This window comes from Borostomias antarcticus (assembly GCF_949987555.1).
Source record: "Borostomias antarcticus genome assembly, chromosome: 11".
Classification (NCBI taxonomy): Eukaryota; Metazoa; Chordata; class Actinopteri; order Stomiiformes; family Stomiidae; genus Borostomias; species Borostomias antarcticus.
Genome location: NC_140244.1, coordinates 27,203,450 through 27,213,534, shown reverse-complemented (window position 1 = coordinate 27,213,534; position 10,085 = coordinate 27,203,450). Strand labels below are relative to the sequence as shown.

Sequence of the window (10,085 nt, the reverse complement as noted above, 5' to 3'; positions counted from 1 at the left end):
CGCCCCCCCATGAATGTACAGTAGGCGTTCCATCGCCCCCCCATGAATGTACAGTAGGCCTATGACTCTGTGATAGAGGATCATATGCTGTCCCATACGCTACAGTTAATAATAATAATCATCTTTATTAATAGAGCACATTTCAGACAACATGCCTCTCAATGTGCTTTACACAACATAGGAAATACAAAGGCAAATACAAGAGACAACAGTATAACAAACACAAACATAAAATTCAGACATGAGAAAACAATATAAAATAGGAATGACATCATGCTAACAAAATTAAAAACCTGTATTGTTATTGTTCAATAGGAAATGCCCTTTTGAACAGGTAGGTCTGCAGGTTTTTCTTGAATGTAATGAGTTTTTTCAGTCTAGCGGAGTTGTCTGCGGTTCTCCTCGTGCTTGACCTCTGACCCCAGGATCACGCTCCCCGTTGGCCGCCTGTCTCGCTCGCCCCCCTGAGCTCTGTCTGCCGACGGCGGTGGACATCCTGGATCCTGCGAGCGCCCAGAACACACAGACACTGGACCGTCCGTCAACCGGTTAAAGGTTTTATTGGAGGTGCAGGAGCTTATTAGAATATGGCGCCGGGCAGCCCAACAGAGCGCCGTGCTCGAGGGTCTCGTGTGAGTGGGACCCCGAGTGGGCCTGGGGGAGTATCGTTGGGCCCCCCCCCCCCCCCCTCGGTCAGATGAGGCCCACGTCAACTTCACTACACACAGCACAAAGCGTTTCCCTTAGAGCACGTATAGACAGGCCTCTAGTCCACCAAGGGTCACCCTGACCTTTTCCTTCTGCCTCCCACAAGTCATTCCCATCAGTTGAACAATAATCCTCAGCGTTTTATCTGCATAACAGGATACAGAGCGTCCTTGACCGCTCCAGCCTCCCAGAGCGACCTTGACCGCTCCAGCCTCCCGGAGCGACCTTGACCGCTCCAGCCTCCCAGAGCGACCTTGACCGCTCCAGCCTCCCCGAGCGACCTTGACCGCTCCAGCCTCCCAGAGGGACCTTGACCGCTCCGGCCTCCCAGAGTGACCTTGACCGCTCCGGCCTCCCAGAGTGACCTTGACCGCTCCGGCCTCCCAGAGGGACCTTGACCGCTCCGGCCTCCCGGGTGCACGAGCGCTCGGTAAACTCTTAGAACAGCACCGTCTCTAAATGGGGGAGTAAATGAAGGCTGAATACAGTCAAATGAAAATGTCCCAACATTTCTAATGAACACTTCTGACCACCCTGAGCCTGCCCCTCCCCCACGCCACACAAACCTCCCCCACGCCCCACAAACCTCCCCCACGCCCCACATACCTCCCCCACACCCCACAAACCTCCCCCACGCCCCACAAACCTCCCCCACACCCCACAAACCTCCCCCACACCCCACAAACCTCCCCCACGCCCCACAAACCTCCCCCACGCCACACAAACCTCCCCCACGCCCCACATACCTCCCCCACGCCCCACAAACCTCCCCCACGCCCCACAAACCTCCCCCACGCCCCACAAACCTCCCCCACGCCACACAAACCTCCCCCACGCCCCACAAACCTCCCCCACGCCCCACAAACCTCCCCCACGCCCCACAAACCTCCCCCACGCCACACAAACCTCCCCCACGCCCCACGCCCCTCCCCCACGCCACACAAACCTCCCCCACACCCCACAAACCTCCCCCACGCCACACAAACCTCCCCCACGCCCCACATACCTCCCCCACGCCCCACAAACCTCCCCCACGCCCCACAAACCTCCCCCACGCCCCACAAACCTCCCCCACGCCACACAAACCTCCCCCACGCCCCACAAACCTCCCCCACGCCCCACAAACCTCCCCCACGCCCCACAAACCTCCCCCACGCCACACAAACCTCCCCCACGCCCCACGCCCCTCCCCCACGCCACACAAACCTCCCCCACACCCCACAAACCTCCCCCACGCCACACAAACCTCCCCCACGCCACACAAACCTCCCCCACGCCACACAAACCTCCCCCACGCCCCACAAACCTCCCCCACGCCCCACAAACCTCCCCCACGCCCCACAAACCTTCCCCCACGCCCCACGCCCCTCCCCCATGCCACACAAACCTCCCCCACGCCACACAAACCTCCCCCACGCCACACAAACCTCCCCCACGCCCCACAAACCTTCCCCCACGCCCCACGCCCCTCCCCCATGCCACACAAACCTCCCCCACGCCACACAAACCTCCCCCACGCCACACAAACCTCCCCCACGCCCCACAAACCTCCCCCACGCCCCACAAACCTCCCCCACGCCCCACAAACCTCCCCCAGCTGCTTCAGTGAATGACAGACCTGCAAACTTGTCACCTTTTGGCTACAGTCACCTTTTTTACGTTAACCATGGTAGTTTCAGTGACTCTAGAGGGTTTTAGTTTTGTATGTCGTCACCTTTTTCACTACTCCAGAGTTTGCAGGTCTGGGATGAATTCCCAGTCCTGATTGTTACTCAGTGTCTGTGTGGCTTGGGTCTGCCTGTTAGCCACGATAACCATAAGGTTCTCCAAATGGCCCCCCATGGCTCCTGGAGGGGCCCCCTGCCTCCTTCCCACTCTGTGTGGTCAGCTGTCCCTATCCAGCCAACCCCTCCCCTTTTAAACTCTAGGCTCTCTGCTTCCTGTCTCCCCACCTCTGCTCTGAGGCTCTCACCAGTTCACTCTACATTCTCTATCAGCCTGTTCTGATAAGAGATTATTTGTGCTTTGTAATATGATTCACTTAAACATCAGATTATGTTCTTAGCCAATAGACAAACATGTTCCAGGATCTTGCTTGATCGCCTTGTTGAGAGGGGTCAGGGAAGAATTTTTACAGCTCACTTATCTGGCCCCGGGTGAAACTGTATTTTTGCTTCCCTCTGGAATATGTAGGGGTGGGTCGTATGCCCACCTCCCTTGTTCTCTGTAAAGCGCATTGTGTTGCCTCTGGGTATGAAATGCGCTCTACAAATAAAGTTTGATGTGATTTGATTTCCTCCTCTCCCGTCCTCTGCTCTCAAATGCTCTCTCTTCCCCAGACAGGGCTGTTTTTGCCTAGGCTAATTCTTTCTTCTTTAAAAAAAAATCTCTCTCTTTCTCTCTCTCTTTGTCTCTGTCTCTCTCTCTCTCTGTCTCTCTCTCTGTCTCTCTCTCTGCCTCTCACTATGTCTCTCTATCTGTCTCTCTCTGTCTCCCTCTCTCTCTCTCTGTCTCTCTCTGTCTCTCTCTCACTCTCTCTCTCTCTCTCTCTGTCTCTCTCTGTCTCTCTCTCACTCTCTCTCTCTCTCCTTCTCTCTCTCTCTCTGTCTCTCTCTCTCTCTCTCTCCTTCTCTCTCTCTCTCTCTCTCTATTCTGTGTGTAGATCTCTGTGCTGGTGGAGACGGACAGGACCAGGTGTGTCAGGTCTCATCTTCTGTTTCAGACCTCAGACTGCCCCCGACACCCAGGACACCCTCCACACTAACCACGGAGAACCCCCCCGGAGAACGCCCCCATAGAACCCCCTAGATGTTCTCCCACTGACGTACGCGTCACCACAGGATTAGGGGTGCATTCTGACACCTTTAGGGGTGTATTCAGGCACCATTCACTGTAGACATGGTTGTAGTGGCCCCGCCCATTCACTGTAGACATGGTTGTAGTGGCCCCGCCCATTCACTGTAGACATGGCCGTAGTGGCCCCGCCCATTCACTGTAGACATGGCCGTAGTGGCCCCGCCCATTCACTGTGTTTATCTTGTGGAGAAAACGGGTTCTTCAGAGTCGGGTCTTCCAAAGAGAGACCGTTCCTTTCCGATAATACCGTAACCATGGAGACGTGGTTAGTTCTTCACACTTGTGGATTTATACAACAGAAAGACGAGCAATTAAACGCTCTCGGGGTTTGACACAAGAGGGCAGTATAGAGCCAGGACAGGAAACACACCACCCCTTAAAGCCCCAAACAGGACCCTCCCCCTGGTAGTACCACCGATTAGGACCCCCGCTCTAATTAGTGACATTAATTAGAGCGGATTAAAATATAAATATTTTTATATTTTAAAATTAATTAAAAAATAATAATATTTTTACTGTTTTCCTTTTATTTTATTTTTAATGATCATTATCAGGAAAGTGAAAGTGTTGAGGAAGTCATTCTGTATAATAACCCACATGTTCTCAGAACCGGTCCCTGTTGTGGGGCGTTCCAGGTATGTGGGTCTCTGTTGTGGGGTGTCCAGGTATGTGGGTCTCTGTTGTGGGGTGTCCAGGTATGTGGGTCTCTGTTGTGGGGCGTTCCAGGTATGTGGGTCTCTTGTGGGGTGTCCAGGTATGTGGGTCCCTGTTGTGGGGTGTCCAGGTATGTGGGTCTCTGTTGTGGGGCGTTCCAGGTATGTGGGTCTCTGTTGTGAGGCCAGGTATGTGGGTCTCTGTTGTGGGGTGTTCCAGGTATGTGGGTCCCTGTTGTGGGGCGTTCCAGGTATGTGGGTCTCTGTTGTGGGGTGTTCCAGGTATGTGGGTCTGTTGGGGGGTGTTCCAGGTATGTGGGTCTCTGTTGTGGGGTGTTCCAGGTATGTGGGTCTGTTGTGGGGTGTTCCAGGTATGTGGGTCTGTTGTGGGGTGTTCCAGGTATGTGGGTCTCTGTTGTGGGGTGTTCCAGGTATGTGGGTCTCTGTTGTGGGGTGTTCCAGGTATGTGGGTCTCTGTTGTGGGGTGTTCCAGGTATGTGGGTCTCTGTTGTGGGGTGTTCCAGGTATCTGGGTCTCTGTTGTGGGGTGTTCCAGGTATGTGGAGCACATGGTGGAAACATGATGTCGGCCAGAGCAGCTTCCTAAGATAGTCTGAGGGTCTGAGGGTCAGCTGGCCTGGGGGGGGGGGGGCCCTACCAGCTGTCTGTCCCTGTTTCCACCCTCTCCCCCTCTTTCTCCCTCTCTCCCCCTCTCTCTTTCTCTCTCTCCTTCTCTCTCACTCTCTCTCTCCCAACCCCCCGCTCTCTCTCTCCCCTTCTCTGTCTCCCCTTCTTTCTCTCTCCCTCTCCCCCTCTCTCTCTCTCTCTCCTCTCTCCCTCTCCTCTCTCCCCCTCCCCCCTCTTCTATGGCTTTCACAGCAGGAGAGGGAAAGAGTGTGAGAGAGAGGGGGAGAGAGAGTTAGGAGAGAGAGAAAGAGAGAGGGAGAGAGAGAAAGAAAGGGAGAGGTAGAGGGAGAAAGAGGGATAGAGAGAGGAGGAAGGGAGAGGTAGAGAGTGAAATAGAAAGAAAGAGTGAGAAAGAGGGAGGGAGGGGTGGAGAGAGAAAGGGGGTTAGAGAGGAGGAAGAGAGAGGTAGAGAGAGAAGGAGGGCTAGGGAGAGAGGGAGAGACGGAGGAGAGAGGGTTGAGGGTGTTTCCCTGTTTAGACCTGGCTGACCTCATCATGACCTCATCATGACCTCAACACAGCTGAGCTGCATTAGGCTCCAGCCACAGGCTGAGGGATCTCACCAGCCTTACCGCCCACTCACACCTACGGTTCCATTGGTTCTGCACGTTCTGCAGGTTCCGTAGGTTAGGATCTGTAGGTTCTGCAGATGTTGTAGGTTCCGTAGGCAGGTTCTGTTGGTTCTGTAGGCTGTGTTCCCGTCAGCCATGCAGAGAGAGACCGTGTCAGAGCGCACGGATACCCTGGTCATCCAGCATCACTCGTGAGTATGACACATTCTCTGCTCCAGCACACACACACACACACACACACACACACACACACACACACACACACACACACACACACACACACACACACACACACTTTAATTAGCAGTGACTGATGAAATAATGACATTTGATAATAAAACTGTTTAAATCATGCTGTTGTATGAGACGCCCACTTTTCATGTGTTACAGCTGTTCTTCTGGTCATGTAGAACACTGTAGCTGCTCTAATGATGCTATATCCTGTATTATTTTTTTCTACAATGCTGTATGGGATAAAATGAACCGTAAAAGGAAGCCCGTTTCCATGGTAATACCAGGCTCTTGCCATGTACCTTGTAATAGATTATAATATTTATTATTATTATTATTGTCCATGCAATTAACACAAACTTGTGCAATACTGTATATATTCTGCAATGTTACCAAGTAAAACATGACTAATTTACTCAGTTAGCAATCTGAGACTGTGCTGTAAAAGGAAGCATTGTTTGTTTCCATGGTATTACTAGGCTCCTCCCCTCTCCACACCAAACTAAACCGCTCACAACTACGCTACTTTGTTGAGTTGATGGGTAGTTGAGGTTTTCTTAGTATTTCAGCTGTAGTTCCTCTGTATTTATCTAGTTATTACCAGGGGTAATTAGTGTGAATGCTTTAGAGCAGGGGTCTCAAACTCGCGGCCCGCGGGCCATCTGCGGCCCGCCACACCCCTCCATCCGGCCCGCGACATGATGTCAGAAATATAATGTAATCCGGCCCGCAAAATAATTTCTTGTAAACGGCGCCGGCAGGCAGGCCTACAATGCAAAATTCAAGTCGCTCAAACGTGGGGCGAAATTCTGTTATTGTGCGCAGCGCGCGAGGTGAACGATGCAGTCACAGGTGCAATCAATCCGCATGCAACTATGAACGGAATGCAGCTCGCCACCGAGAGGCTGTTTTCATGGTTAACTAACGTTAGGAACACAGACAGTTTCAAGAAAGATGGACATTGCAGTATTTTTTGTAGAGTTCAATGGAAATGCTACCTGCCTGATATGCAAGAACAAAGTCGCCGTTCTGAAGGAATATAATGTCAAGGGCTGACGTGTCAGTCTTTCAAGATAAGTGTCTAGCCAGAAATAGAGTAGTAGCCTACACATGTATTCAAGTGTCTGGTAAGAAATGGAAACAAACTTGAACTTTAATAAATGCAAGAAGCTAGCTACAGGTCTAGGGCAGGCTTACAGTAGTGATGCATCTTGCAGCTAAAACAGAATAAAGTACAAATGTAAGCTATTCAAGATCAAATAAAAGTAAGGAAAAAATATTTGCAGTACTAACTGTTAAAATATATTAAAATGAATGGAAACCGGTTTGAATTTGTATGATGAAAATGTTAGTTATGGAATAGTCTTGCAACATTTAGTGACTGAGTTGTGAGTCTAGTTATGGAAATGAAAAATGACATTTTCCGAAATATTGCACTTTCTTATAGTTAGTAGTAGTTGAAGTTGACGTGGCCCTCCTATGAGTTGACGATACCAGCAGTGGCCCCAAGCCAGTTTGAGTTTGAGGCCCCTGCTTTAGAGCATTCACACTATTGTTATCCAGTTCTTTATAGTTTATTCTTACTTCTTCTTCCGTACGTTTTTTGGCTCTCTGTAGCTCCTTCATACTTTGAGCTATTTAAACCATTCAAGTATCAAAATGTTCAGCTTGTTAAGGACATGCGCGGAATCTTTTCAGATTTTTTATACCTTTTATACTTTTTAAAATATTCAACTTATTCAACAGTTTTTTTGAATGGAAGTCAATGGGGGAGTTTTGAAACCTTCTTCAGCCTTCAACTCCTTCATACTTTGAGCTACAGAAACCATTCAACTATCAAAATGTTCAGCTCTTTAAGGTCTTTGTGGGATATCTTTCAGATTTTTAATATCTTTTCCACTTTTTAAAATATTCAGCTTTTTCAATATTTATTTTACAATGGAAGTCTATGGCTGGACCTTGAAATTCTCTTCAGCTTTGAAACCTATCTCCTCCTTCATTTTTTGTGCTAGAAACCTCCTTCAAAGTTTAAAATGTTCAGGACCTTTAGGTGAGTAAACTAACCATTCAGATTTTTGAAATTCCTTTTAGTTTTTATGTAATTTAAGTTTGTTTGGGACCCTTTTTAACATTGAAGTGGATGTGTGGAATGTTCAGTTTTTACAGTGTAGCAGCTCGTATTTTGAAAACATCTGCACGTTTTGTAAACTGCTGTCGCTCCTACAGTTTTAACAGCTCATACACATATTCTACATTAAAACATTCACACAACTGTGCTGATTCATACAATGTAAGCATCTAAGCCGTGTGACTTATAGTTTTCTCTGTATGACAATTTGTTCGGTAACTGCGCTCTCCATTGAAACGTATGGGCCCACCCTCTAACTTTTGAGCTGCTAATTTTGCATTTTTACACTTTTTCTAACTCGTCGCCATGCCTACAGTTTTTAAGCTACATGGACATATCATAGCCTTAAATGTTCAGCATTTTCTCAGGATTCCTAGGGTGTCAATATCTAGGCTGTGACCTTCATACTTTTTGAGGGAGAGCTGTCTGAAGCCGGCATGCCTTTCCATTGAAGTGAATGAGAGGATGCTCACAGTGTCAGTTGAGATTTGAATTTGGGGACAAGCGCAGGCTCTCTGTACAGGCACCCTTTTATGACTATTGTGGCAGCATTCATATTCCTTTCTTCCATCCTTCCATCCTTCCTTCCATCCTTCCTTCCTTTCATCCATCCTTCTTTCCTTCCTTCCTTCCTTACTTATATTCAAAGAAATATTCAGAATGACACTTTTTCAGGCTGTAAACTCATATTAATATATTTTCTCCTCTTTCAGCTATTGAACTCAATAAAACTATGAGTTATGATGAGTGGGCTTATCGATTTTTGAGTGTAGTACTAGCAGTACTTATAACAAACACCTACTGCTTGTCACTACTACTGCTTCTAACCTCAACTTCCATACAACACCTCCACATCTACTGCTCGGCCCCGGAGTGGGCTATAGACACATGGTGGGATGAGGGGTGCATGGGGATGGCCTGGCAATCACTGACCTGCCCCCCACAACCTCTGACCTGAGGGGGCGGAGTCTTGCCACCACGCCACTATCCACGCCACCGTCCCAACATCTCAGACCCTGAGTTGGCTAAAGATGCAGTTTTCACGGTTGGGTGCATGTGGGTGGCCCGGGGAGCAGTACACTCTCCTCGACCAGCTCTGACCTGAGGGGGCGGAGTCTCGTCTCCACGCCACTATCCACGCCACTGTCCCCACATCTCAGCCCCTGAGTGAGCTACAGACACGGCTTCACTGTTGGGTGCATGGCAATTCCCCGGATGTAAGTGCATTGCCCCCGACCTGCTCTGACCAGAGGGGGCGGAGTCTCGCCATCACGCCACTATCCATGCCACGGACCTCACAACACAGCCTCTGAGGTGGATAGAGACACACGGTCCTCACTGGTGAAGGCAGGTGGGTAGCCCGGCACGGCCTACACTGTCCACGACCAGCTCTGACCCAAGGGGGCGGAGTCTCGCCACCACACCACTATCCACGCCACGCACCCCACAACTCAGACCCTGAGTGGGCTAAGGACACAGGGTCATTGCCGGTGGGGGCAGGTTGGAGGCCCAGAGCAGCGTACACTGTCCAAGACCGGCTCGGACCCAAGGGGGCGGAGTCTCGCCATCATGCCACTAATACGCCACGCACCTCACAACACAGCCTCTGAGGCAGCTAGAGACACACGATCTTCACTGGTGAAGGCAGGTGGGTAACCGGGTGCGGTCTACACTGTCCACGACTGGCTCTGACCCGAGGGGGCGGAGTCTCGCCACCACGCCACTACCACGCCTCGGACCTCACAACACAGCCTCTGAGGTGGCTAGAGACACACGGTCTTCACTGGTGAAGGCAGGTGGGTAGTCCAGTGCGGCCTACACTGTCCACAACCGGCTCTGACCCAAGGGGGCGGAGTCTCGCCACCACGCCACTACCATGCCTCGGACCTCACAACACAGCCTCTGAGGTGGCCAGAGACACACGGTCTTCACTGGTGAAGGCAGGTGGGTAGTCCGGTGCGGCCTACACTGTCCACAACCGGCTCTGACCCGAGGGGGCGGAGTCTCGCCACCACGCCACTACCACGCCTCGGACCTCACAACACAGCCTCTGAGGTGGCTAGAGACACACGGTCGTCACTGGTGAAGGCAGGTGGGTAGTCCGGTGCGGCCTACACTGTCCACAACCGGCTCTGACCCGAGGGGGCGGAGTCTCGCAATCACACCACTATCCACGCCACGGACCTCACAACACAGCCTCTGAGGTGGCTAGAGACACACGGTCTTCACTGGTGAAGGCAGGTGGGTAGTC

At 51.0% G+C, this 10,085-nt stretch overlaps 1 protein-coding gene across 1 annotated transcript in view; it reads right to left on the bottom strand.

Moving 5' to 3' along the window:
- Window positions 1-377: 377 nt before the first annotated feature.
- The window catches only part of LOC311315563 (LHFPL tetraspan subfamily member 3 protein-like), a gene marked incomplete at both ends in the record, with an annotated part of 36,135 nt that continues 26,427 nt past the window's right edge, over window positions 378-10,085 (bottom strand). The window contains one exon of the mRNA XM_084446232.1: window positions 378-503. Within this exon, the coding sequence (XP_084302358.1) occupies window positions 378-503 (126 nt within the window). The remainder of the gene's footprint in view (window positions 504-10,085) is intronic.